The following is a 27,748-nucleotide window of genomic DNA, read 5'->3' on the forward strand; positions in this document are numbered from 1 at the left end:
GATGGAAGGACTGACTGCATGTCTTTCGTCCAGAGTGATCATCGTTGTTTGTAAAAATGTCAATGTCAAAGCTGATCCATAACCACGGGACAAGTTAATCTAAAGAAACTTATCCTGCCGTTGTGGGATTAGGCTAAGAAAGAGGAAGCTGCGTTGCCTTTTGCCGCACTTTACACATTTTAAATCTTTATTAAAGGTGCTAAATACTGCAATTATGAAGGGAAGAAATGACGAATGAAGCGAGTGGTGTTTATCGAATGAGTGGCTGTGCTGGGTGATTGCCCTCCAGGCTTGTTGCTTGATTGCAACTTGATTTCTATCCAAAAGCAACTTGTACCTTGCATTAACGCCGAAGGCAACGGACCCAGGAATAGAGCTTTTCCATGGAGCGCAACCTTAGCTCGGAAAGAACTGGGACTTTCTGTCGAGTTAGTTGACTCGGCAAAAGGAATTGAACTGAGTCGCTTATGCTTTTAAAAGTTCTTCACATATTCCACCTAAATCAGCAAATCGCAAATGAGTCGTGTTGATTTCTGAATCCAAGCCAAGTGATTGGGGAATCAACCAAGTCGTTGTGTAACTCTTTTTCCTTCTTTTTCTTTAATTTTGGTCTCATCAAGGTATGATGCGCTGAATGGCAGTATGGGATGTACCTAGCCATGATGAACCAGAGAGAGGATCTTATACCAAGACTTCTTCCGTTCATTCGTCAGTGAGAAGGAAAAACTGTTTTGGGAATTAAAGACAACTTTCTGGTTTAGAATTGGAATCCTTCTTTTTCCAATTTATGCTGTTTTTTCTGTCAAAAAGGTGGATTGCAGTGTCTGCTACAATGGGTCCTATTTTCACCAAAGATCCGAACCTCGACCATGCATCCAGTAGTTGAGTTAAATCTGCCAAACAATGCATGTTACTCCATTCTTTCTACGAGATTTGGTGCCAAGCTTTGTGCGTAAGTGCAAGACCGCATGGATAATTGCAAGCACGTTCTAGTTCTACTTTGTTAGTGATTTTGCATAATCATATTAAAAATTGAAAAAAAAAAAAAACAATTTTACTAAAAAGAATATAAAACGCCGTTGCCGGGGATCGAACCCGGGTCACCCGCGTGACAGGCGGGAATACTCACCACTATACTACAACGACTAATCGATGGTTATAAATTTCCTTTAAAATTTCTAATCCTTAATTAAATGAAACTATAAGAGCCCTCCGTCTTTTAAGTGGAGCGATTCGTTCACAGCCATCGGCGACTCTCTGTCAAAACAACCTAGAAAGAAAGCTGGTATTTAAGGAAAGACAAAGCGTACATCGTTTCACTCTCTGAGACTTTGAGCTCAATCACCTTTACATGATGCTACATGCGTGCGGATTATCGTCGCTGAAGAGAGAAATGAACTTCTCGTCTGGATTACCGGGACTAGGAAGTGCTTGTGGCACGTTCTTCACAAATCCGGCTGGAGCCTTCTTGTCATAAGCCTGAGCTATATAAGGATAAAACACCAGATTGTGAGGAACATATGGCCACAACTCCGCTCTTTTCCCAGTGCTTTTCACTCTCTTTAAAACCTTGTTGGCTTCCACATGCCCTGTGACAGTAACCCTGCTTTGCTTTCTGTTCACCTCCACCGATCTCACTCCTGGATTTCTCAAGAGAGTAAACGAAAATTATAGGTAGCTTAAAATACCCATTTGATTGATGGAACAATTTAAAGAAATGAAAGAGGATGATTGAAGAGAGGACAAGAAGAAGAAGAAAGAGGAAAAAGAAAGAAAAACGTTGTTTGATTAGTGTCGGTTTTTGCTCATTTGGGAGGGGCTGCAGGAGGGTTTTTTTTTTTTGGGGGGGGGGGTGAGCTTTTTCTCCTCCTTTTTGTATTAATAGTGGGCAACAGAAACCTAACCACCTACTTATAATCAAGTGAAGGGATGGAAGGTTGAAAGACAGTTGAAGAAACAGTGTCAGAGATTTTTTGAAATTTCATACTTTCCGTAAGGGGTAGCTCTGGATCTATTGCAATCTAACAAAAAGGAAGTAGTTGGTATGGTTTTTGGTATCCAGTTCATATAGGTAGTCAAAAACAAATATTAAAAGAAAGGAAAAGATAAAACGAACATATCGAGAAGAATAGAGTCGTTCTATGTCGACGGAGTTGGCTTATGATTAACGGATCGTTCAAGGTGTTAGGTCTCAACTGCGTTAGCTAATTATAGTTGAAGTGCAAAGATTTTTTCTTCTTGTTCTCTTATCACTTAGGATACCACGGTAAAAATTAGACAGCGAGCCAGACATGGAAATGAACCTTTCATTGAAGAAACAGCATGCTTGACTCTCCTTTCGCAGCCATCACAGTCCATCTTCACCTTTATATCGACCGTCTGCGCGCGAAAACATAATGAGTAGTAAGAATAAGAGCAAGAACACGAAGAGGAAAAACAAAAGGTTCCGTATCTCCTTGTTTCCATGCTGAAAGAATCAAAGGTCGAAGTTCAAACTTTACCTGTACTGGTTTTCTTCTGGTCTTCGTCCTTGTGGATGATACTGTGCAAAAGTTTGAAAGGTAATCGAGGGCTCCCATGTGTTGACAGAGAGATATTCGAACTTGCAGAGAGTAAGGAGGAGAGAGCAAGAGAAGGGAGAGAATGGAGGGAAAGCTGTGAACCGATGGAGAAGCACTAAGCGTCGGGGGTGTATTTATACAGGGAAGAGATGAAGACATCAATGATGATATTTCAAAGGGGGTAGCCAAGTTAGTGGGAATAAAATAAAATAAACGAAAATAAAAGCTTAGAGCACCGAATTATTCTAAGGAGTTCGAAAGGGTTGAAGGGGCCATAAGGCTTCCGAGTTGTGTTTGATTAATGTAAGCTTTCTGTTTCCCGATTGATTACACGGGTCTGTCCAAAACCCGAGATGCACAAATTTTTGGAAATTACGCAGAAGAGCTGGGCATATAACCCATTCTCGCGGTTGAAATAAGCCTTTGAATACACTTCATCCATTAAAATTGGAGCAAACCGTCCCTCCTTTCATGCCACGGGCCAAAAGATGGTGATTTGGAATAAGGAAAATGTAGTAAGACTCTTTCCACTCTCTCCATGACACAATGACACATCCCCTTTTGAAATTGTGAAGTTTATCTATGATGCCATGTGTCACCTAAATACCAAATTATTTGCTTAATGGAAAGCATGTCAAATTATGTGCAAAATCATCGGGTGGAACTTTCCTGTGATGCCACATATCATCTCTTGTGCAAACTCCTTTGCTTGGCATCTTCTTTTTAATTGATCTAAATGTATAACAAGATGATTTGATCGGCTAAGAACCCCAACTCCATTCGCCAATCTGAACAAAGGGTCATAGTCACTTTGTGCGAAGACTGGGGTTCATTCCACTATTTGACGTCTAATCTCGACAATAGAATTCTGAATGGGGTAAAATAAACAAACATTTGACGAGCACTGCTCAAACCTTTACAATCCACACAAACCCATCTGGATTATGCGCTTGAATCTTCAATCAAAATCAGTTCTCTTTCCAATGCATTCATTAATTTCGTGTTTATTTTCAAAATAGTCTATATTTTGTGGGGAAGTTTTATTGAAGTATTATTCATTTCCTTTTCTTGCATTGGCCACGGAGATGGGGATGGCTGCCTTCTGACTAATAGCTGAAGACACGAGAGTAAATGAGAGGGCCCTTCGGCACCTGTATTATTGAGGGGTTTGCGAGGAGTCGGCTGCAAGAAAAAGAAAGGGTCAGCTACCAGAGGCTTAGGCCCTCTATCAGCGTAGAGAGAGGTTGTTAAATTTAATGCGATGGGGTCCTTTATTCAATAGTTTAGGTGAAGAACTTGGCGCAGATTGCACGCCTTCCGCGATCTTTTTTGACGTGTGCTTCTGTGTCCCTTTCGCTTAGAAAAAACCCATGTACTATTGGACCACCAGAATCACCTTATTGAACGAGCCGATACGACACGATAATAGTCGAGTGCATGAGAATCCATAGCAGTAGCCAGGAGCCCCTTATGAATCGCCCAATATGCTATATGTTAAATACATAGGCAAAGAGATTGAATTCTAGTGAATATTCGATTTGTCAACCAAGTAAGATCTCACTTTGTGGCTACGACTGAACTTTTCCCAACGGGGCACTGGTGTTTTAACTTTTAATCTACCAAATCGATCGCTAATTTCAACTTGAACTGGTGCAAGCAACAGTTTGTTTCGGCCACTGGAATCAGAGGGTAGCTCAATAGCTGGTGAAAAAGGCAAAAACACGCAGGACGAATTCTTTTTAAAATAAAAACTACTTGTACGAGACTTGTGTCGATTTTAGTACCAATTGTTTAGCTTTAGAGATTTAGGCCGACCGTCAAGAATCTCAATCAAACTACTACTACTACGAAGAACTCTTAATTGGTGTATTTTTCACTTAAACCGTCCAGCCAAGGTTCACTGGGCTCAAGCCCAGCCTTTCCGGACCCAGATGACTTCAACCGCCTTCTCGCCCGTCCTCGCATACCCAAACCGAAGACTCTCATTGAACATAGGACCTACTCTCAATTTTACTATTTTCACAAATCTCAACCGATCACATTTTCAAGTTGAGTCACTTTTTCTATTCACATAGGATTTTTTTACCTGTCGCTAGCGACCTCTCACAACGGTTTAATTGGTGCACCTCAACAAGTCCCTGTGAAGCCTTCTGATGCTAAACTCAACGCGTCACCATTCACTGTTTACGACCCACTCTGTAGATAATGTAAGTTGGTACTTGGTACTGTTGACCGAAGCCAAGTTTAAAAATAAAAACAGGATAGTGGCTTTGCATTCCATACTGACCTTACAGCTCAAACTACAGATACATTGACAGTACAAAACTAAACGAGGAGGACAAAATATCGACTTGAACAACAATTTAGTCCAGCCAGATACTCTCCATCAGGAGTAAAACATCCCGCAACAAAAATCTTCCCATTCGGCAGTTCACTCATCAGAAGCCTTTGGAGAGTTCTCAGGTGTCTTCAAACTTAAACTCTTTTTCCCTTTGTTCTCGGTTACAGCTCCACGGAACTCCTCCACAACAGAACCATCCTTGAACCTCAGAGCAATTGTAGAAAGCCCATCCTTTCCTTCAGTGGAACTGTTCATACAGGTAAAAGTGATGCCCCTTTTGTCCATATCGGTGAGCTTCATGTCTGGGTAAAGGCTAGCATTCAAGATTAATCGATAGTTTCCACGGGCCCGCATCACAAGCCTAGCTTTTTCAGGATCAGCTGTGGAGACATTAACCTTCACTTCTCCCTTCCCACGTTCCTTCCATCCTCCATCTAAATACTCGAACAAAGAAGCATCGGCAGTGAAAACTGCTTTTTCATTCTCTTCTCCAGTTTCAACATGCACTTCCTGCATTGAGGGGATCCCACTTCCCTCACTTCTAGTGGCACTGCCATTGTTAGAATTTCCAATAACAAAAGAAGGGAAGGATGAATTTTCGTTCTTTAGCCCAAAAGCAGAACCATCTTTAGAAAATGAACCAAAGCTGAAGGACGAGCTTGAGAAGCCTGTTCCTGCTAGACCTGTGAAGGCATTTTGGCTGCTTGACAGCTGCTGGAATGAACTCAGTGGAACACTGGAATCATTCTTGCCCTCCACTCTTCCAGATTCAGTCTGTTTATCACTGTCCTCACCTTTCTCTGCCTCCTCTGGGTTTATGTCAGTGCCCTCACCTTTGTCTGCATCTTCAGATTTTTTATCATCATCCAACGGTTTGCTTGCCTCCTCTGATGGTCCTTTCTTAATTACTTCTACTTCTGATTCTGTTTTCTCCCCAGGTCCTACTGGGGGCTTGTTTGCCTCGTCCGGTGAATCATTTTTCTCCTTATCAGAAGTTTCAGTTACTGTGTCAACCTGTTCCTCGGTCCCATTTGGTTCTTTTACATCACTTTGTTTCTCTGTTTCATTGTTTTCTTCAGTTTTTCTGGACACTGCTGGAAAAACATTATCAGAGACAGGCTGAGTAGAATGAACCAACTGGATGTTTGCAAAAGGGTTAGAGGAAGGAGTTGCAGTAGCGGCAGAAGTAGGTTGGCCCCTCTTCACCTTAACAATCTTTCTAGTTGCCATAATTTCATCACTGGCTCTTTTAAAAGTGCCAGCCTCTAGTTCAGGAGACTCATCTTCATCATCAAGACCTGGGTTGTCTCGGGAAAGTTCCCTACCAGCAACCCTTTTTTTAGAGGGAGGTAAGGTATTGTCTGAGTCCCCCATTGATTATATTATCTAAAGCACGATGCTGGACTTTCTCCCTCCTTTGTTATAGGTCACAATGACTTAAAAAAGTGCTCTTATACCTGCAGGGAAATCCACATTTTCAAACAAATGATGCCCAATGTTCCAATGGCTTTATACAATTAATTAAATATGCACTAGTAAGGAAAATACAGGCAGCCAAATTGCAAGAAAAACTAGAACCCTTAAAATGAGCACAAAAATGAAGAGATAACTCAAAGGATCCATCTAACAAAGAGTTAAATCGAATTCGTGAAGAGAAGTGTTAAATCAATGTGATTAGAAAAGTTAGATTTGTCGAAGCAGGATAGAAAGTGTGTTGGAATGCATGAAGGCATGAGGTGCTGAATCAATGTGATTAGAAAAGGAAGATTTGTCAAAGTTGGACAGAAAAGTGTGGTGGAACTTATATCATGAAGCATATCAATGGTCTACTTTCTAAATTTGGGTATGCCTTTTGCTGGAAATATTTCCTTTTTTTAAAAGAATGAGAAATATTTTAAAGAGAAAGAGGCCCCAAGAGGAATTATTCCCCTTAGTAATTTCTTGTTTACAGTTGCTTTCCTCTTGCCTTTACTTTGTTTCCAAATAACATTCAAAGGGGCCTCAAATTATCATATCTCGAATTGCATACCAAGGAAGCACAGAGATCACAAAGCAGCAGCCAAATAGAGAATATTAGAGATGAACACATGGTCAAAGTCACAGTAAAATCTTCTAAAAAATGTCATGAGAAACTCTGAATGTTATTGAGAGAAAGACAAAAAGATTGAGGAGTTCATATTATCAGTTAAGACAAGGCAAACATGATAAGTTGGTCATTTGTTTTTAACTATTGGTTACATATAGACGCCAGACCTAAACCCAAGACCCCACATTAAGAAACATCTCATTGTGGCCATTGATCCAAACAATTAATTCAAGATAGCCAGGCCAATATTGTAACAGCATTGCTAGCTTTGTCACAATTAACTATGATATCAAACTTGAGATAAGAAGAGAAGAAAAGTTTAAGACAATGTGAACACGAATGTCAATTCAAATATTTCCTTATCTTCAAATCAGATTCTTAAAACATGAAGACATACCCAATCCTTGCCAAAAATGTTGTTAAGATAATATGCCTATAGATTTTTGCATCTAATATTGTTGTGACCAAAAAGATGTCCAAAACCAGGTAAAGGAAAAGATATTATGCACAAGTACACAAATGTCAAGAAAACTATTAATATATCTCAGCCTGGTTTTGCAGAAGTTGTGGGTTAAGTGCCAGCTTACCAATAAGATCTTCACTTCCTGTAGATAAAACGAAAATGCTAACAGATTTGTAGTTACTTGTAGCAACATTAACATATGTTTTAGCTGCAGGTTTTGTCGAATCAGGAATGTGATCCTAGTCCAGCTTTGAATAAATGAACAGAAGGAAATATAACAAGGCATTCAATAAATAAATATATATATATATATATATAATAACACGATTTTGCTGCTGTATTATGGGCAAGTATCCAGGTGAACCACCGGTTAAGGAATCCAGTAATCAGAAAATTGCCCATGTGAACAGAGAAGAAGAGCTGAGCAAGAAAATTTCAGGAAAAAACGTAGAGTAGACTATGTCAGAAAAGAATACGCATTCTATGTTTCACTATCTAGCTTCCGAGAATCTCGGTCAGTATCTCCTCATTTTCAGTTCAAACAAGAAAACGCAGAGAAAATCCAAAAACATTTTTCCTACTCTTTCTTACATCAATAGACAGCAGAGAGGCTTCCAACTAAGAGCTCATAAATCCCAATAGCATTTGGAAAGCACTAAATTGGCGAAACATAACGGCAAGAAGAAGAAATAACAGAAAGCTTATTACAATTTTGCAAAATGAACCTTCCTCCAAAAGATGGCACCGCGAGACGATAATCTAACATGAATAAGTAGGCAAGATAAACAGAAATACCTCACAAACAGTCACCCGAACAGCAAGAAATTAAGACTGCTTTAGAAGGTCTAAGGAAATTATGTTTGCAGGATCCCCCAAACCCTCGCAGCTCACCGAAGAAAGAAGTCTTTGAACCGCGGCAAGGAGAGACCTCCCTGTGCCAACGGAAGACGGAGCCCTAGGCCCATAAATAAGGAGCTTACACGAACGAGAAAGTAGCTACCGTCAGCAGAATATAATTGTATCGCTAGCGCCTGTGAAATGTCTCCATATTGGGTCCATTACGAAAGCGGAAAGCCACCGCCCACTTGGTTACCACAGCCCATCAGCCGCGAGTCTGATTTAGCAGAAAATAACACTAGAAACTCACGCCACTGATTCGATCCTGTCTGGTGTCGTACGTGTTACGGTAACAGTTATTCTCAATCCCGAAGAGTGATCAGGCAGTCGGATTTCTGGATGATGTTCAGACAGGTATTGATGATTGATGAATGATCATCGGTCGTAAACAGGAAATAATGAAACGAAAAGAAATGATCATTTGCTTATCCGTTGCTTTCTTAACTTTTTTCGTGTAGGCTTTTGATCTTATTATCCATCCGGTGGTGTCCTAATTTTTTTTATTTTTTTTAATCAGAACTGAAGATCACTTTATAGGAATGTCTATCGGATTACCCCATTTTTCATCTTCCACACCCAACTTGCGGGAGTTTTATATATGTAAATGCCCTTTTAGAGAATTTATGAAGGATATATGTTTTAATTATATAATAATATAATTTCTTAAGTTTCTTAAAAGTACTTAAAAAAATGTTTTAATTAAAAAAGTGATGATGCTAGTCAATAGATTATAGAAGGTTAAATAAAAATGCTTTGAATAATTTAATTAACTCTTTGAGTAACCATCGAAAACTTAAAGAATTACTAACCATTTGAATTTTATTGGTGACCGTGACACTGGACAATGTCAAGTAGATCTGGGTTTGCTTGAAAGACCATCAGTATGTAATCGGTACAAGAGAGGTGCCCTCGAATGAATCATAGATGCAGATAGGATGAGATCCTCTCACAAGGCCAAATTGCCGACCAAAAGGGAAAAAACTAACACAAGAGATCAAAAAGAACCGCAATTATCCCTTCATCCCAAAACGTCCGCGTCACATGGCCCTTTCAGCTACAAGGAGCAGTCGGGAAGTTTCACTTGCACATGTTTATTAACGAAACTCACTCATGGCAGAAGCCTGAGTCTCCGACCCCGCAAGCCATTCCAGAAAGCGCGAGCATTCATCACTTTTTTGCCTGGTGGTTGGAGTTCAAGAACCTGATAACAATATGATATCACAAATTATTAAAAAATGTTTCTTCTCCATAACAGGGCCTTCCAAATGCTGCTGGATGTGCCAAAATGCTAATTGTACCTCAAGTGCAGTGACTCCCGCACATGGAATTAACAACGCGTCCCTGTGAAGGATTATATCACTTTCGTTGCTGCTAACCCCTTCACGAGAGCAAATTCTTGTGGTGATTATTTTGAGCTCCAATGTATCAAGCTCACCTTTTCCATCTACTATTTGCACTTTAGCCCTTGTGCCTGGCCATCCTGCAAATGCCCGAACCTGGAGAAATCATTTTTCAAGTAAAATAATGAAGTCCAAAGGAGTTTTGCAACTTACCTTATTATGCAACACCAGTGCTGGTTGATCAAATGACAGCCACGATTCCTCAGACGTTATCTGCTCCAAGAACCTAGTTTTTAGCACTAAAAGGGAAAGATTTATTCATGAGAAAAATGCTACAGCTTCTAACTCGATTGGTTTTAGTAACTCAGTAGGCTCCTATAACCAAACAGCCTTCCATAATGTGCTTAACAGTGTTAAAATCACCCTCAGTAGGTATTTTAAGGCCAGCCAGGTTAGGTATGGTTCGAGTGTATGACTGAATTGCAGACAAATTCTCCCCCCAAACCCCCACATCTCACCTTCATAGTGATTGCAACCTTGGTAAATATTTGTTAATCTGTAAACTGGTTAAATGATCATTTCATTCTTGTCGTAAAAATTAGGCCTTATCCTAGTCTAATCCTAAATCAAAGAAAGGATTAAACAAGCTTAGATATTTGAAAATGAACAATAAGGATTCAGTGTAACTCTACTACAGTGGTCACCCATGTGGCGCAAAAATCAGAGGTGTGTAAGATATGTAGAACCCAAAGTTACATGTGAACAGTGTCATATAGATATAAGTTCCAACAACGAAATTCATCAGTTCCCTTTAATCAACTTTAGCAGCCTCTAGATGATCCCTACTCCAGTTTAAGTAAAAACAATAATTAAGAACAGTGAATAGACGTGAGTTTTGTCACTGAACCATCTCGTAGGATATGGTATGTGATAATCTTAAAAAAAATGCATGTCCTTAACTACAACATCCACAAATTAAGCAATAGGACCAATAATCTTCTACAGGGAAAGAAGCCGGATGTCTCAGAAGAATAAATGTACGATTCAACTGAATAACCAGAGAAAAATTACAGCAACAAGAAAACAGTGTATATTGGCTCTCATTCTACTGAGAAACAACAGGGCATGATACCTTAGGAGCCAAAGTAGCTTTTGAATCATCTTGCACCTGTGCTTTCACTCTTGCAGAACCATCAAAAATAGAAGGCAACTCCTGGACTAAAAGCTTTGACCCTAGCAAAATTAAAACCCAACTCAAAAATTACAAAATTACCAAATGGAGAGGTAGTAGAATAACAAAGATTTTTTTTTTTTTTGAAACTTTGCTTCTTATACTCTTCCATCACTAAATGAGAATGAGAAAGTATTTTTTTTTTTTAATATGAAGGCATCATATGTTCTATATCACAATATAAAAGTGACAAAATTATGAAAAAGTACAGCATTTCAATTTAGAGAGAAGAAAAATTAATATAAGGAAGTCATCAGATTTTTAAACAAAAGACCTAATGATAATCAAATAAATAAGTAAAAGGGGAAAATTCTGTACCCAGATCAAATAGAAGAGAGAGCAATTCTGGGGCCTACACACCAATAATTCAAAAAACATTACTATAATCCAATAAGGTTTCAAGATGCTGAAAGTATAATACACAAACTGTGTCATGCACAAGAGTGATGCAAATAATAATGACAATAACTTGATTGATAGGGCGAGTCTTATACTTTGATATGATCATCAAGATTAACTCTTTCAGAGGCAATTACAGGTCCTGCATCCAGGTCACGAACAGTGAATGCAAGCGAGACTCCAGTTTCTTTGACCCCATCCTGCTTAAAGATCAATCAATGAATTCTGAATTATGAGAGTATCAATAGTCAGAAACTTCATTTCTTTTTTTTTTTTGCATGTGTGTGTGTAGGTAGGTGGGGGAGAGAAACTTTTTCCAATAGATTTAAAAGACATTAAAATAGACATAGAACAAAAAAAAAAAAAAAAAAAAGCATAGTCCTTGAATGCTTCAGAACCTGAAGAGCTCTTTGAACTGGAGCAGCACCACGATATAGAGGCAGCAAACTAGGGTGTAGGTTGACGGTGCCTATAACAAGGGAAAGGATCCAATGTAAGTAGATTTCATGAAGGCAACAACCTGAACCTTTCATTCTTGTATTTGATGTACATACGCAAGAGCAAATGATACAACTCCCAATCATGCATCATAAGCATTTATAAGAAACCTTGAGTCCACCATTCATGGATCCTAGGAAAGGTCAGGATCTAAAAATAACATAGGGATCATCTCTTCCATAATGATAGCCTTTCTTCAGTAGTAGTATTCCTTGAATATTCTGATCCAAGTGCAATTGGTTCCTCCAATTGATTCTTTCAGTAGGCATTGATTTCCTGAGCTTACTAAGTTTATATTTGATTACCATTCAATTGAGATGATAACTGTCCACCAATAAAAACACATATTTACTCACTGGTTTTGAAGTATTATTTTGCCCTCAACCATGCAGTTGTTGAATTTGTCAAAAAATAAACATCTATTCTCTCTCAGTCAAAAAAAAATACTTCAACTCACCATATTGAGGAATGTTAAGAAACTTTGTAGGCAAGATGTTTCCATATGCTGCTGTGACACAGAGTTCCGGGTTCAAGGACTTCAGCTCAGCCAAGAAATTTTCCTGTATACCAACAAGCAATATATTTCATGACTTATGTGATAAAAAATCCCTCCAAATTAATCATACCCAACAAAAAATAAGCATTGCAGGGGACTCCGAAACCATCTGAAGATGATTCGCGGCCATTGTCTGAAATTCTCACTGAAATGATTATTCGAGTTTATGATCTAAAGGACTATAATTATAGTTCACCTTCCAATCTTAAAACTGGATGGCAAAGATTTCCAAATGCAGGTCATTTAGCCAATAGCTCATTTTTGCGAGAACCAATAAATGTCAGCTCATGATGGTTTGTGTCTGGAAATAGTTGAGTCAACCATATAGACTTCTACAGAGTAAGACACAAAAGAGACGAATATGCGAGAAAGTAGACCGAATGCTACTTCAGGCATCTTCGAGGATAAGAAAACAGAACTATGACAAGTAACTAAGGTGCTACCACTTGCTATAAATTTGACAAACTAAAGAACGTTTAACAGAGGTGTGCACCTCTCCAGCTCGTTCTGGTGTGAAAACACGATCTTGTGAGAAGTCCCAGTCAAGTGCAAGTTGAGCAACTGGAGAAGGCATAACCCTTCTTCCTCTATCCCTTGCAGAAGGTGGCTGTGTAACAATTGCTGCAAGCTATACAAAACTAATTAATTCATGTTTGTCAATTTGGTATTTTCCAACACACAAAAAAAAAAAAAAAAAAAAAAAAAAAACACATTCATTCACTGGCATTAAGGGCAAGTCTAAATACATCAAGAGATGAATCCCAATAAAAAAAAAAATGGGTTTAAAATAATTAGAAATAAATCATAACCATCATAACCAGTCAATTGCACAATAGGAAGATCTCATGAAACTATTATGCAGTAATAATCCACTAAGAGTGCTGGCCTAACTCAAGACAGGTTTTAGTCACAGTATGTTACATAAATCTTCATATCCCTCCAACCACTACAATATAATTTTAAATTTTTTTAAAAAAAGAAAAGATATGCTGCTCCAACATCATTCAATGTTTACTGAAAAGCAGAACTCGCCAATTTAGCAGCTTAATAAACAAGTTTTCAAGGATGCCATCAGAACCAAACAATTAACAAAAAGAACACATGGAGAGAGAAAATAAAGCAGTTAGCCGACCATCTTCTCTTTGTTAAAGGTAGAACCAGTGCTCCTCTGGTCAGGAAGCCTAGGTTTACCAGAAACATGATGCAGATTCCCCTTCAAAAACCCCATTGATAGGTGATCAATGTCACCTATTTTAGTAAATAGGAAATTTTACTAGTAATATACACATGAGGTATAGTTAAAGTTATATCGCGTCAGACATCCAAACTCCAATTGGAAAACCGTTTAAACCTGTTGAGAATGAAGAAGAAAAGAAAGAAATGTTAAAATACACTCACGTGTGTAGGGGTGGCATAGCTAGTAAATAAAGAAAACTTCCATAGAGATGACATAAAATTGTAATTATGCAAGCTGGGATATGTCCTCTGATATATTTTTCTTTTTGAAGCATGTAACCCTAAGGGTATTGTAGTCATGGTAAATTCTTTACACAACTATAAATACAACCTCAAGGGATGAGGTAGAGCATTCAAGCCTTTTCCCCTTGTCTCAAATTCGTCCTTACACCTTTCTCTCTCTCTGCCTCTTCTTTCTCTCTTGGTTTCTTCTCTCCTCTCTTCCAAGAGTTAGAGAGTTCTTTTCTTCACTTCTTCCCTTGAAATATTTTGTGTTTATGTATTGGCCCTAGAAATCAACAAAAAACAAGCAACAGACTGTGTGCCTCGCACAAAAGACTCTGTATGACCCCACGTTATCGCATCCATTTGATTGTTGGATCACTTTTTTCGAAGTTAATCTGCTCTTCTTACCCTTCGTAAAAAAGAAGAGTATTCAATAACAACCAAAACAGGACCCAATGCAAGTAGCTAAACGGACAAGTCTCCAATGCCCAATAACATCCTTTGGCAATGTCAAACGGTTAATTTCTACATGCATAAACTGAGACTGAACAACCTATAACTGAGCTTGCTACCTACAAGAAAGTACGGTATCATGGTACTGAATGTAAACTCCCATTTCATAAGAGCATCAGGAACATGCTCGTACTTAATTGGAGAAAATGAACAACAATATCGATATGCGACTCTGAAGAAAAATTGACCATTTCGAAGACACAGCTGTATTTAAGCCAAAAAGGCAAAAACCCCACAAGGCTTTCGAGAACAACACTTTCTCGGCACAGCTAAAAGGGTGCCCAATTCCGCAAACATAACGAAAGATTATGTTTGTTTAAGGAAACAGAATTAAATACCTGAAAAATGGAGTTGGGTTCTTTAGAGGCATTGAGAAGCGTCTCTAGAACAGATGCCGAGACCTGCGAGCGCGCAACAAAGATGAGGATGAGAGCATACGAAAGCCAGGAAAAACCAACTGTACAAGAGAACAGCTTCTGAGAAATGCCTGAGGAGAGCCCATGAAAACCAGTTGTTTCTTGGTCGCTGAAGGGCGCGTAGCAGGATACGCGACATTGCAGCAGCAGAAGCGTCTCAGTAGCATTGCAGGTGTCATTGCTTCTTTGCTGCGGCCGCCTACTCCGTCTATCCGTTCGTTGCAGCCACTGTCCCAGGTATTCAAAGAAATGGGATCGGGCCAGCACCAACTCCGCAACTCGTGCTTGTACTCACGTGCGACTGGGACCCTTGTGAATGCGTCCAACTCAGGCTCTGGGAAGCGACTGCAGACTACAGAGCTCGAAGGTTTTTCTTCAGCCGAGGTATGGAACGTCTCGAATGAGATAACTTTACATGAAACATTGCATATGTTTATAAATAAAAAGTATTAGTAGGGGCGAATTATTACATCTCCAATATCCAAGACATTTAGCCCGAATATTGCCAAGTAATTTATTTTATGTGAAGAAAGTATATTATATTAATGTAATTTATAAAATTGATGTCCACTGAACTTGCCTAAAGAAATTAATGGATTGCTTCTTCAAACTGACTAGAATTAATCAGTTGGATGTGCTGCAGAAGGAATATACCTGTATGCTAATTAGAAATCACAAGTCTGTTCTGGATTTCGATGAAATGAGATGGCAAAACAAGTGAGAAATCCAATGTCTGCCTATACTTTTCCTTCCGCTGGTTGTGTGGACTGAGAAAATACCGAAGCAACTCGTTTGGAGAGATGTCGGCTGGGGCTTTGACTTAGGTTAGTGATCGAAAGCACTTCTGCTAGAGTTGCTCAAGTGACTCGTAGCATTTGGGAAGTGATCAAGAGCTTCCATGGTTATGGGATCATTGCGACCTTCAGCTATGGCAGCTGGTATGGATGAAGGGATCTCTCTAGAATTTTATATTTGGATGAAGCCTCTATGCTTTGATAAAAGAAATACAAGAACTAAAACATTAGGATTTAAATTCTCATAGAGCAATTAGATGCAAATCAAAGCCATGAGTTCAACTTAAAATAGTGCAGATATTTCAGATTCCCAATTCAAGATTGCATCTTTTGCAAGTTTTCCTTTATTTTATTTTTCTTTTAAAGAGGTGGGCGTAAACCATTTTTTGAGGTTATAATAAGAGCATCCGATCTTGGGTCTCACCTCTTGTTGACATCTTAGTCAAACATGTTCATGGAGATATTTAACAGCCAAAATCACAGATGCAATCAGAAAAAAACTTCAAAAAATCTTATCATAGGACATTGTAGTTTGCACAAGATTGAACTGGAAATTGGTAAAAGTTGTTGTGATGTTGAATGCTAAGCTTTTTGCTCATGAGATTTAGCAAAGGATGCGTTCCAAGGAAATCAATATTTCCATCTAGAGATTGAAGAAGCTTGTGCTGCAAGGGTTCGATGGATTTTATAGGCCAAGCAAGCTTATGACACCTCCTCCTTTTACTTGCAAAATAGTGAAATGTATGATCTTGCTTCTGCACAAAGCGAAAGCGCCATAGGCACGAAATCACAGAGTGAATAAGCAGTGTAGACTGATAGAACTGGCTGGACATAGTATTACAAACACCTTTTTACATGATATACAGGAGAGTTCAACATACACGAATTATCACAAACTTACGTTCTTCTCACTCCAACTCTCTGTTACTCCAGATACAGATTTCCAATTTAAGCTGCGCACGACTATTAAAATCATAAGGAACCAGAAGAAAATCCACACCAGGAGCCACATCAGACCTTTTTGTAGCACTATTTGCAAAAGACTGTAAACTAAGGGATCTTGCACCCCTTTTTGTTACGAGGTTGAACGCATGACCCCCTTTAGAATAAGGAGGTCCAATCGCATGCACTGCGATGACCAGTCCCATGTGTTCCTCTCTGTTGTTGACTATAAACAGAAGACCATCTTCCCCGAGAAGAACATTGAATGGTTCATTCTTGTCCAAGGAAACATGAAAAGGACAGTTATATCGAAACCTTATAGCTGAAGCCCAGTGATTGCTATTGATGTGAATTGATAACTGTTCAAATGATCCAATAAAGTTGCAGTTGATCATAGGGCAAGAGCATGGCATATACAAACAAGTTTCCTCATGGGTTGGTTTGTTAGAATATGACAGGGTTTCTCTACACCCATAACGGGAATTTCTGCAGCATACTTTGATGGATTCAACAACTTTCTCAATGGCGAGACACCGGGTATAGCCAATGGGCAATGGGCAGGAGTGGCATTTATGCTTGAGCTTCATACAACAAGAAGAGCATGCAATATGTCCATTTTCACACTGTTCATGACAATCAAAAGATTAATTCCTGCCGTCAACTTTAAGAGCACAAAATTTAAAAAATCACAATTGTGGAATTTTTGTTGTTAAGGGAATCCAAAGCAGTCAATGGATCTTCACATATGTAATAAACCATATAGGATTTACAAAAAGGTGAAGACTGAAACTACATATACAGAATGCTGGAAGTTGATCAAGAAGTTAGACACCACAAGCAACGTAAGCAGAGATAGTATAGCCAAATTTTACTTCAAAACTTCAGAGTAACTTTGAGGCCACAGATTAAACTGGTATTCCCAGCAAAACCAACTTTACCTAGGCTACCAGATGGACCCCTAATGTCACCCAGTACTAGCTTTCAACTTTTTGTAAGTTTCAAGAATCAACAGGTGAACAAGCGGGGCTATGTTGCAAGCAAAGTGTTTCTTCCTGTTAGAGTGAAATTAGAAGAAGCCCCACCCCCCCCCCCCCCAAAAAAAAAAAAAAATAATAATAATAATAATAATAACAACAACAACAATAACAATAACATAGTGTCATTTTTTTCCTGCAAAACTTCCAGCAACAACCCATGAATAGTAATCGTTCAAGTTCCCGTGAACCGATGTGTCGAGACATAAACAGGCAATTCAGGATGCTTTTAAATGTACATAAGAAAATTACATTGCTTCCATTAGAAAGAAAGGAACTTCCAAATGGTTAATAAAGAGAAATTTTGCAAGAATTACAATTTCTCTTCAGACATGCATCAAACAAATCATATTTTCCAACAATGCAACCACAAAAGGGCAGTTAGTGATGGTGAAGGTTATTTTATTCACAAGACTTCATGAAGAATCATAATATTTCTTTGAATGAGGTTATTTTATTCCCAATGCACATTGTATCAGCAAGGCTTGTTGTCATGTAAAAAAAAAGGGTATCATAGCGTTGAAACAGAGCAGAGAAGCAGGGTTGGAGGGCAGATCAATTTCTTTCCTTTCTTACACTGCTTTTTCCAGTTAATTACAAACAGCCTTAATTTGGCTTCCTGGCTGATCTTCTAAGAGATATTCAAAATAGAATAGGAAAAGAAGAATGAAGCAAGCAGAACAAAAGACACTTAGAAGCTAGATTTTTCTTTTCTGCCCCCAGCTTAGCAAGGCATACAATAATGTAGAAAAATAGCTCAGCTCTAGAGTCCACATTTTGCATCATGTTTCTCTAGCCTGCAGAGGGATCATGCCATTGGTCATTGCTGACCATGCAGTGCATCCATTCAGTTGAGATTGAGGTTATCTCATGGCACTTGCTATCAGCAAAGTCATACTGAACAGTTAAGGCAGAGTTTTCCCCTTGAAGGCACCATGTCCCATAGCATAGAGCTGGCATAATTTGGAGGTGGCCAAGGAGGGATAAAATATGTGATTTTGGTAGCATAATGAAGCTTCTCAATTACCATTTTTTTTTCCTTCAGGCCTCAATTTCTAGTTGTCTTCAATGGACAACATTACTGTATACAATCTCACTTGAAGAAGAATGTCCGCTAGCATAACAGCTTCCATCATTTCTGGCCTACTGACAATTGATACAAACTCACAATCAACTGAATTTTAACTATCCAACAGTATCGTTGCCAGTAAGAGAAAGCATTAGCATGGGCTCAACATTATCGTTAACATTCTGTTTTTCATGCATTGCCTGGATCAAAGTGACAGCAGCTCCATAGGACTCTGGTCCCCTGTTAGACATTACTAGTTCATCTTGTGTGACCTTGGATTCGAGGAAGAGAGTGGTGACTGTGTGGGTTTCGGGACGTTGGGAAGGTGGAAAGGTGAACAATGAAGTTGCAGACTTATCTTCCATGGAGTAATTAGGAGAAGAAGAAGATGAAAAACAAGTTGGAGACAGGAGAGGGTGACTCGAATCAGTGGAATCTTGAAGTCTATCTAACTTGGTTTCTACCAGGGAGAGTTGTTGGGTATATAGGGCAGAGGGCATTCATGACATTACATGGTTTCAAGGAGTTTGATTTGTTGGAAATGGAGTGATGCTGTTGAATAATTAAAATGCTGAATTTCATCCTCCATGATGCCACATGGAGTTCTTTCAACCACAGTGGATCAGAGATTCAACGAAAGCACCATTTGTTATGAGATTAGAAACCGAGTGTCATAGTTTGAAATGGGTCAAAGAAGCTGGTCTGGTGGGAAGATTAATGGACCGATTTAATTTCTTACACTTCTCCAGATAACTACAAACAGACTTAATTTGAATTCAGCAGCTGATCTTCTTATAGAAATTCCAGATAGAAAAGGAATAGATAAGAGAAAAAGACACTAAAAAACTTGATTTTTCTTCTCTTGCACCAAGCTTAGCAAGACATCCATTAATCTAGAAAAGGAGCTCAGTTCCAGAGTCTTCAATTCCCAGCTTGAAGAGAGTCATGCAACCAATTATTGCTGGAGATTGTAATCAGTCTCATGGCATGGGCAAAGTCATGCTGGACGGTTAACTCCATGTTTTCTACTTGAGTGGATGCCGGCTAGTCTGCCAATCTGGCTGGATCAGGAAGCAAGGATGATCACTACATTCGTAGTCATCAACTTTTTTAATACTAAAGCTAGAATCCTATCTTTCAAACGCATCCTTCTAGTATTCGGATAGGACAACCCATGAAACTCTTCATGAACTTTATGTGCTTTGCAACTCAGCAAAAGATACATTTAAAGAATGAAAATTGATCAAGTTTCAAAACCATAATAGTCATTTAGCAGTAACAAATTATAGGTTATATCCCAACATCTACGCATCAATGAGAAAACTTTTCCTCATTCAGAAAGCCCACCCTTTGTTTAAATAACAAAGGGAAAATAATTGAATAAAAACGTCTTTATTGGCTCATATTCAACCCTATAAAGAAAAAAGACAACTGCCTACTGCACCGATCGCACCTAGTCTCAATTCAGCCACAGCTCACCTTTCCGTAGAAAAGGCCGCTAAATTACTAGAGAAATTTCAACGAATGCGAATCAATCACTTTCCAAAAACTAGGGATTTTAATTGACTCTTCATCTTACCGTTTTTCTCCTGTCAGCTTCTAAAAGAAGACCAAAACGCAAAGATGCATAGCTTATTTCGATAATTAAAAATGCCTAAGAATGATAAACATATGAAATAGAAGAGGCAGACCTGAAAGACGGGTGGAACGAAAGTCTCCATGCAGATTGAGCAATCCAGAACATCGGGATCAATGGTGATAGAGATTGTCTTCCCGGAGTCCAAGTCACCATTCACTTTTGCATCCAATGAACACTCTCCTTCTCTTCTTCTTTTCTTCGGGTTGCTAGGACCCTCGCTTTCTCCTTCTCCTTCTGCAGCAGAGAACTTTGCCATGTGCCGTAATGACCATTTTCTTTTCCTGCATACTTTTGCTTTTGTCCTTGGTAAAGGCACTAATTTAAAAAAATTATCCTCTAGGCCAATTAACACGACAGAGACTCGGACACCACCCTCACAACGAGTTACGATTTTCGTGTGTCGACTCGCATCTAGAAAGGGCTCTGAGTCAGACTGGGAATTGGACCTGGGTATAGGGGCCTGCCTGACTGGACAGTTGACACGACTTTGCATGAAATAATTAGATTTGACTCGGTTTGAATCGGGGTTGAATCGATCTAACTCGGCTGAAATTCTACCTATTCAAGACTTCACACAAAAACTTTTGAGGCCACAGATGAAGTATTCCTACCAAAGCCAAGCTTACCTTGTTCATAGTTTGGATCCTTGGATCTGAACCAGCAACAGTTCTCAATTTTGTATGAGTTTCAAGTATCAACTGGTGAAGAAGTCTAGAAGCTGACTTTCCTACTTGAGTGGGGTGCCAGATCTGGCCCCTGCATCATCCCCTTACCATTGAAGGTGCCATGTCCTCATAACATAATCTCTCTGTATCTACCTTGGTTTCTAAGAGGAACTGAGGGAGAGTTTGTTGAGTATATAGGTCAGTAACCTCTCTACATGTTCCACAGTTTCAAAGGAGTTTGGTTTGTTGGAAATGGAGTAAGGCTGTTGAATCAAACAATGTGCAGGACTTCATCCTACGATATGTTTTATGGATTGCTTTCAACCACAGTGGATGAGACATTAAATAAATCCGCCATATGGTATGATTCTAGTACAAGTATCGTAGTTTTGAAACAGAGGCAAGAAAGCTGGGCTGGGGGGAGGTTTGATGAATCAATTTCTTTACTTTCTTACACGAAGAAAACATTGTGGGTTGTTGCTACACAGCAGAAGATATCAGTGTGAGAACCATTCTATGTCAAACTACGCCAACAATTTATTGCCTACCTTCGTTAGAATAACAAAAAAGGGGGCATAATTAAGTAGAAACGTCTTCATTTGCTCATATTAACTCTGGATAGAAAAAGACATATTCTTTACTGTACCGGTTCCACCTAGTCCCACCTTCCGTAAAGAAGGTCATCCAATTACTAGGGAAAATTCAAAGAACGAGAATCAAGTCTTCCCATTTTCTGATTGGAATCGTCAATAAGTTCCTTCTAAAGTCGTTATATCGTGCCACTTTTCTTTCTCGATCAACGAGTCTTCTCAATTTGAATAGATTCAGTCTCTGTTTCAGAGAACTCCTTGGAGGTGGAGAACATTATCGACATGACTCGAATCAAGAGTAGGGATGGGTTTCTTGACTGGTTGCACAACTCTTTTTGAGTTTTTTTAAGAGATTAGATTAAAGCGCGTTGAGGTACAGAACCAAAACTAATAGAAAATTATTTTGGATTTAATATTCATCTTATAACGTGAAAGCGCGCTATGCGCATCACTCAGACACTAACTTTTAATTATTAAAATTATAACTGAAAGTGAGATTATGTGAGTTCCACGAACTGGAAAATTATTTTGCGACGAATTTTGCTGAGAAATCCCCGGCAGCACCTCAGGAAGTAACAGTAACACGAGGAAGCTCGGGATCTGCCGCAGCGGCTAAAGTGTGCTAAAACTTTCACGACACCAAAGATTGCATCTTCAGCCGGTAATCCCAGATTAATAATACAGAACAAAGCCCGTAACGAATTGAATGTGAATGAAATAATGAATGTCATATAACTACGAAACTTTAAAAAGCTGCGTCACAACTAGTATTTACAGCTCTAGATTCAATCTAGAGATTCTCAAACAACTAAAAGAATTAAAAGAAGTATATTTTAGTGGAGATGGATGGCACACAAAGCTACGTTTGTCAAATCAACCAGACGAAAGAGGATCATGGAAATGGAGGTAGGAACACTCAATGCCACAAGAACCGCCATCGCAACTGCGACGCCTGGTCTCGTATTCATCAGCAACGTCTGCAATAAACCCAACGCCTTGCACACATCCGAGTCGTAGGACGTATAGTACTTCTTCTCCCATTCCGTCCACTCCGCCGGAGGCTCGTAGTTCCTCTCCGCTATCTTCATCTCGTGGATCCGCTTTCGCAGGACGGTCAGGCTCTCGTCCACCGATCGGCCGCCGTAGCCACGGTCCTTCGGCCAATTGCCAGAGGCGGAGACTCTGGTAAGGTGGTATCTTTTGGGACGGAAGCGGATCTTCCGTGAAAGCGCAGGGAGAGTAATCGAGGAGAGAGAAGAAGCGTCCATCACTTCTGGTTCGTTTTGGAAGATGGAAGATTTTGTAATTGGAATCAGAGAAAGCGATCGGAAAGGAAGAGGGGCTGCACGAAGGAGATGAACGTAGTGTTGATATTTATAGGATTGAAGGCCTAGGCTGGTGTCAGGTTTATCAAAGGCTAAGGAGAAAACCCCGTCAATTTCTGCCACGTGGCGTTTTGCGCGTTTCTTGAAACAAATTCGTAACTGTAAATTATTATATTGTAACTTTATGTTTTTTTAATGATTTGATATTTTTTTATTCAAGTTATTTAAAAAGCTCTGGATTGAAACGAATTCGAACCATAGAAGAATTCGAGATCTTTCAACATAAATTATATACATAGTTGGGGAAGAAAATCCCTCGTAACAACTCAGACATCGTATTAAGCCCCGGGAAATATTGTCTTTGCAGCTCCAATCAAATTAATCATGATCATCCCCACTGAAGTAGGAACACTTAGCCCCACCAGTGCTAGGAAACCTAGCGCCGTGCTTGGCCTTGTATTCATCAATGCAATCTGCAAAAATCCGATCAGTTGGCAGACATCCGATCTATAGCACTTGTGATATTGTTTCTCCCACTTCATCCAATCGGTTGGCAGCTGTTCCTCGTCGTCGTCTCTTAGCTTTATGTCCCTAATTCGCTTGCGAAGTTCGACCATGTTCTCATCCACCAGTCTCCCTCCAAAATCTTTGTCATGCCTGCCGTTTCCGGCAGCGCATATCTTACTGCAGCTTGCTTTGTTACGGAGATATGGCCTTGGTTTCTGATGGGGTTTGTCCGCAAAGGCGCGTTGAGGGAGAAACAGAGTAGAGGATCGAAAAAAAGAAGCTTCCATTGCTTGAAATCTATCTAGGAAAAAATTCCGATTGCTCGTTCTTATAGGCTGTAGGAACGGCTTGATCGGCCATCTTCTCCGAATATTCTGCAAATCTTGTCCTTAAAGAGGCAAGAATGGGTTTACCGCCGGCGCTGGAACAAATTCTTCGTTGGTACGTAAGTCTCCGCGTTTCTGCTTGCTTACGTGTTCTGTCCTCGATGGGGAACGCGGAGAATGGTGGGCTCCTGTGTCGCAGAAGGGGATAGGAAATGCAAGAGACAAGATAACTATCTAAAGGACGCGGAGTTTGCGATCACCTGATTCCTCTGATGCATAATTCAATGAACATGACGATTGACATATGACAGGGACCTTTATTCGGTGTAATCTCTTATCATTCTTAACTCAACCAACGGTTCTCCCGGTTCTTTCGATCTGAAGAAACTTCCAAGAAAGTTCTCCTTAGATATGTGGCAAGTTGCAAATGTCCAGACCAGAAGGAAGTAATAATTATCGTGGATGCAGATCGTACTCCTCGGGTATTTAATAATGGATACGAAAGCATGCTGATAGTTTCCCTTGATTAATCTCGAGCTGCTAAGAATCTACTATAAGTCCTACAGACAAGATCTTTTCTGGTATCGTTCAATGCGACATGGTTATTGGTTCGTTAGCATTCCACAGTGACATGGTTATTGGTTCGTTAGCATTCCACAGTATCGAGTTGAAGCAAGGTATCGTCTTAAAGCTGCCCCAAAGAGTCCTTTCTGTAGGTGTTGAAAGCCGAAGAGTAACAAGACCAGGCATCGATTGTGGTGCAGGTTTAGCATAAGAGTTTCTCTTGCCTGACTATTTACTACAACTTCGAAACCTATCTCGAATTTTGCTCATGAATTTTATTTCTTTTACTTGCGTACTTTGTCAAAAGTACTTGACCGCCATCGTGAAAATGATAAGTTCTGGTGGCCTCCCTCTTTCATCACGGAGCCCCCTGATCTCAGCCATTTCCGAGAAGAGGGCCCTTCCTCTTTTATCTCTCCAGCTCGTGTTGATAACTGCCACACCTAAGAGAGATAGAGCACGATGACACCAGATTGAGAGGAGGGAAGGGTTCATACGTTTTCCTACCAACCTCGTTAGTGTTAACCTAGTTGAGCCAAACTCGTTTATCGACTGGTTCGGGTTAGAAAAAGAAAAGTAATGATAAAAACTAAAAAAATTAAAGATTACGGGCAAGAATCGCAGGAAGTTTTTTCTAAATTGGCTAAATATCTTGGGATAAGCTTTGAGCCAACTTCACACTTCTCAGCTTCTCCTCGTAGTTGTGTCTGCCCGGAAGAACCATGCCATCAACTTCTGTACCTGGATTCGTTTGCGAATCCCCCGTCTGGTGGTAGTCTCACACGCCCCGTCTGGTAGTTTCACACGAGGTCCTAAATTGGTTAGTTATTTTGGGATGGCGTAGACGCAACTTTACAGTCTCCGTTCCCTACCTCCCCGCCAATGTCTCTATTCTCGGCGTTGCCGTAGACTCCGTCCGAAGCCGTGTGCCAGCCGTCGTCATTACCGGCAGACGGTAGTTATTTTGGGATGGCGTAGACGCAACTTCACACAGTCTCCGTTCCCTACCTCCCCGCCAATGTCTCTATTCTCGGCGTTGCCGTAGACTCCGTCCGAAGCCGTGTGCCAGCCGTCGTCATTACCGGCAGACGGTAGTTATTTTGGGATGGCGTAGACGCAACTTCACACAGTCTCCGTTCCCTACCTCCCCGCCAATGTCTCTATTCTCGGCGTTGCCGTAGACTCCGTCCGAAGCCGTGTGCCAGCCGTCGTCATTACCGGCAGACGGTTCCCTTGCTTCAACGTCCACGCGCCTTACGATCTATGCTCAGGCCGCCGCATCCTCCTTTCTGTCCTCTCTGACGACGAATCTCCAGTGCCATCCCCAATGGCATCACGCTGGATCCCGCGAACGACGCTTACGTCACCGTTTCAATGGGAAAGTTAATTTGGAAAGTAGACGTTGATGGATCGCGTCCGCATTCTCCTAAGTTTCCCACTTTCCCACTTTCCCATCCACAAGTTTCTCAGTAAGCTATACTTACACGGCACATAGTAGAGACAAATCACAAGAAAAACCGAACAAAATAAAAAATTAAAAAAAAACTCGAGGGTTAGGGAATTAGGCTTAGGCCTGTAACTTGCTCTCCTATATCAACTAATCAACCGTGCAATGCAGGAGTCGAAACTTATTTATGTGAGGCAATCCCAACCGTCCAGTCTCAATTCAACCTCATCAATGGCCGACAGTCCCAATAGCTAAGTTATCGACATTCAGCAATGAGTTGATTATGGGCGCATCAATCGATTTCATTCGACCAGAACAAGACATCTTGTAGCTCTTGCTATTACATAATTACTATATCTTGACTGGATTACTATTGAAGTAACTGAAAGGATGATTAATTGAATGTACAGGAATAGCTGGTGGGTGCTCAATGGTAAGGGTGGTTCTTTGAACCGAACTGGCTCGCGAACGGCTTGTGTTTGGCTCGGTTTTGGCTCGTTATATATGGAGCTCGAGCCGAACTCGAACTCAGAAATAGGGTTGTTTAGGTTAACGAGCTGAACTCGAGCAGAACTAGATTCGGTTTGTCGACTCGTGAGCTGACTCGTTAATTTAATGAGCGGCGGGATGGGGTAAGTTTTCGGGAGTCTTGCACTCTCTCTCCCAAAAAAAAAAATTCGGTCTCTCTCCCTCCCTCACTATCTTCATCTCCTCTTTCCCTTCTCTCTTCTTTCTCCGAAATTCCCTCTCTCGGCCTCCATCTCCCTTCTCCCTCTCACCGTTGGTACCCCTTCTGCAGCAGCCGCACCTAATCTTTCCCCCCGCTCATCGCCTTCTCTGCCTCTCTTCGTCGTCATCGTCTACTCCTGTAGCATCGCCCTCGCCTCGTCGTACCCCAACTAAAGCGGTTGCTCTGGACCCTCTCCCGTTGTCGCCACCCCGCTACCACCACCTGCTGCCGTCGTCAAATCAGCTGCCCATTGCTCTCGCCGGAACGGCACAGAACCCCCGGATACCTAAGTTGAGGGGGGGAGATTATTTTCCCCCCTCGACGCTCCGTTCCGCACAGTGTGCGAACTCGCACGTGCAGTTCACACATGCGAGTTTTCGCACATGTGATTTTTATAAATAAAATAAAAAAAAAACTTGTAAATCCTATTCGCATGTTTTTCTTCTGGACGATGCAATAATACGTGAAAATATAGTGCGTTAAAGTTAGCATTTGATCAAATTTTCTTGTTTATTTTTTTATTTTTTATAATTAATCATGTACACAATTAATTGGCTCACGTAATAATTGTATTAATGTATAATAAACTGCAATCATTAAATAATATAATATCTAATTTAATTAATTAATATATTAATTTATTTTAATTATACATTAAATTACTTATTTGTGTTGTAATCATGTTTGTTTTACCTAAATTGGGGTTTAAATATTATGTTTTAATTAAGTATACTATTATAAGTTACTCATTTTTTTGTTTTTTATATTTTTTTTATTTTGGGGCACTAACACTGGAAACTGTTTTCCAATGTATATGAACTCGTCCACACTAACACCAAGTTTGAAATTAAATTTCATGAAAAGGAATTAAATTAATTTGAAGCAGGAGATAAAGATGAACTTCAAATTTTAAGTTTGTTGACTAACCCCCCTTATAATTCTCATATCCACAGTAGTTTCGGAGTCATTATTTAGTGGTGGTGGTAGAGTAATAGACTCGTATCATTCTTCCTTGGTACCAAATACATTTCAAACTTTGATTTATGGCACTGATTGGGTTCGAACTCTTCATGGTATTATAAAGAAAAATCAAAAGGTGAATTTCTTTGATTAATTATTTATTATGATATTTTTTAGTATATTTTTTAGTTTTATTTATTAAAATTTTGTTTTATGATTACAGCCTGAGAAGAAGAGTGAAGAGATAATACTAGCAACTACATAATTTTTCATGTTTTTCTCTTCATGACAATTTTAATATTTTTACCGACATTAAGTAACTAGTAGTGGAAGAGTACTTTTTTATCTGACAATAACTAATTTTTTTTTTTTTTTTTTGTCATAGGTGGAGATT

The 27,748-nt window shown here is 39.8% G+C and overlaps 6 protein-coding genes and 1 non-coding gene across 7 annotated transcripts; all 7 read right to left on the minus strand.

The window, feature by feature from the left end:
* Window positions 1-1,074: 1,074 nt before the first annotated feature.
* Window positions 1,075-1,146, minus strand: TRNAD-GUC (transfer RNA aspartic acid (anticodon GUC)). The gene has a single exon. It is a non-coding gene; the product is annotated as a tRNA-Asp (tRNA).
* Window positions 1,147-1,168: 22 nt separating this feature from the next.
* On the minus strand, window positions 1,169-2,583 carry LOC137941069 (heavy metal-associated isoprenylated plant protein 21-like). Its single transcript, XM_068786314.1, has 3 exons — window positions 2,502-2,583; window positions 2,304-2,379; window positions 1,169-1,640 (listed from the first exon to the last, which is right to left on the minus strand). The coding sequence occupies exons 1-3, from the start codon at window positions 2,577-2,579 to the stop codon at window positions 1,348-1,350; spliced, it is 447 nt and encodes a 148-aa protein (XP_068642415.1). The 5' UTR covers window positions 2,580-2,583; the 3' UTR covers window positions 1,169-1,347.
* Window positions 2,584-4,804: 2,221 nt separating this feature from the next.
* LOC137941068 (nuclear pore complex protein NUP50A-like) lies at window positions 4,805-8,437 on the minus strand. Its single transcript, XM_068786313.1, has 2 exons — window positions 8,247-8,437; window positions 4,805-6,359 (listed from the first exon to the last, which is right to left on the minus strand). Exon 2 carries the CDS (start codon window positions 6,274-6,276, stop codon window positions 4,993-4,995), a length of 1,284 nt encoding a protein of 427 aa, XP_068642414.1. The 5' UTR covers window positions 6,277-6,359; window positions 8,247-8,437; the 3' UTR covers window positions 4,805-4,992.
* A 728-nt stretch (window positions 8,438-9,165) lies between these two features.
* On the minus strand, window positions 9,166-14,965 carry LOC137941089 (uncharacterized). The gene is made up of 11 exons (XM_068786342.1): window positions 14,834-14,965; window positions 14,685-14,747; window positions 12,866-13,000; window positions 12,274-12,376; window positions 11,717-11,787; window positions 11,414-11,518; window positions 11,238-11,271; window positions 10,821-10,921; window positions 9,902-9,961; window positions 9,647-9,844; window positions 9,166-9,549 (listed from the first exon to the last, which is right to left on the minus strand). Exons 1-11 carry the CDS (start codon window positions 14,939-14,941, stop codon window positions 9,457-9,459), a joined length of 1,071 nt encoding a protein of 356 aa, XP_068642443.1. The 5' UTR covers window positions 14,942-14,965; the 3' UTR covers window positions 9,166-9,456.
* Window positions 14,966-16,369: 1,404 nt separating this feature from the next.
* On the minus strand, window positions 16,370-20,509 carry LOC137941883 (E3 ubiquitin-protein ligase SINA-like 10). Its single transcript, XM_068787492.1, has 2 exons — window positions 20,293-20,509; window positions 16,370-17,121 (listed from the first exon to the last, which is right to left on the minus strand). Exons 1-2 carry the CDS (start codon window positions 20,494-20,496, stop codon window positions 16,465-16,467), a joined length of 861 nt encoding a protein of 286 aa, XP_068643593.1. The 5' UTR covers window positions 20,497-20,509; the 3' UTR covers window positions 16,370-16,464.
* A 1,819-nt stretch (window positions 20,510-22,328) lies between these two features.
* LOC137940853 (uncharacterized) lies at window positions 22,329-22,766 on the minus strand. The gene has a single exon (XM_068785973.1). It carries the CDS (start codon window positions 22,761-22,763, stop codon window positions 22,329-22,331), a length of 435 nt encoding a protein of 144 aa, XP_068642074.1. The 5' UTR covers window positions 22,764-22,766.
* Window positions 22,767-23,158: 392 nt separating this feature from the next.
* On the minus strand, window positions 23,159-23,614 carry LOC137940854 (uncharacterized). Its single transcript, XM_068785974.1, has one exon. The coding sequence runs from the start codon at window positions 23,612-23,614 to the stop codon at window positions 23,159-23,161; it is 456 nt and encodes a 151-aa protein (XP_068642075.1).
* Between the last annotated feature and the right edge of the window lie 4,134 nt (window positions 23,615-27,748).

The sequence above is a fragment of the Aristolochia californica genome, unplaced genomic scaffold, assembly GCF_029961685.1.
Source record: "Aristolochia californica isolate CCGP_79_NKW_82.1479 unplaced genomic scaffold, dmAriCali1.0.hap1 SCAF_9, whole genome shotgun sequence".
In the NCBI taxonomy this organism is placed as follows: domain Eukaryota; kingdom Viridiplantae; phylum Streptophyta; class Magnoliopsida; order Piperales; family Aristolochiaceae; genus Aristolochia; species Aristolochia californica.

What these genes read in the sequence shown, in the direction of transcription:
- LOC137941069 (XM_068786314.1), bottom strand. Translation starts at nt 2,579, where the DNA reads ATGGGAGCCCTCGATTACCTTTCAAACTTTTGCACAGTATCATCCACA. An exon ending in CCAGAAGAAAACCAGTACAG is followed by an intron (nt 2,380 to 2,501) that starts GTAAAGTTTGAA and finishes TTTCGCGCGCAG; the next exon opens with ACGGTCGATATAAAGGTGAA. An exon ending in TGCTGTTTCTTCAATGAAAG is followed by an intron (nt 1,641 to 2,303) that starts GTTCATTTCCAT and finishes TGAGAAATCCAG; the next exon opens with GAGTGAGATCGGTGGAGGTG.
- LOC137941068 (XM_068786313.1), bottom strand. Translation starts at nt 6,276, where the DNA reads ATGGGGGACTCAGACAATACCTTACCTCCCTCTAAAAAAAGGGTTGCT.
- LOC137941089 (XM_068786342.1), bottom strand. Translation starts at nt 14,941, where the DNA reads ATGACACCTGCAATGCTACTGAGACGCTTCTGCTGCTGCAATGTCGCG. An exon ending in CTCTCTTCTATTTGATCTGG is followed by an intron (nt 10,922 to 11,237) that starts GTACAGAATTTT and finishes TAATTTTGCTAG; the next exon opens with GGTCAAAGCTTTTAGTCCAG. An exon ending in CGGGAGTCACTGCACTTGAG is followed by an intron (nt 9,550 to 9,646) that starts GTACAATTAGCA and finishes TATTGTTATCAG; the next exon opens with GTTCTTGAACTCCAACCACC.
- LOC137940853 (XM_068785973.1), bottom strand. Translation starts at nt 22,763, where the DNA reads ATGGACGCTTCTTCTCTCTCCTCGATTACTCTCCCTGCGCTTTCACGG.
- LOC137941883 (XM_068787492.1), bottom strand. Translation starts at nt 20,496, where the DNA reads ATGGCAAAGTTCTCTGCTGCAGAAGGAGAAGGAGAAAGCGAGGGTCCT. An exon ending in TCGTTCCACCCGTCTTTCAG is followed by an intron (nt 17,122 to 20,292) that starts GTCTGCCTCTTC and finishes TGTCATGAACAG; the next exon opens with TGTGAAAATGGACATATTGC.
- LOC137940854 (XM_068785974.1), bottom strand. Translation starts at nt 23,614, where the DNA reads ATGGAAGCTTCTTTTTTTCGATCCTCTACTCTGTTTCTCCCTCAACGC.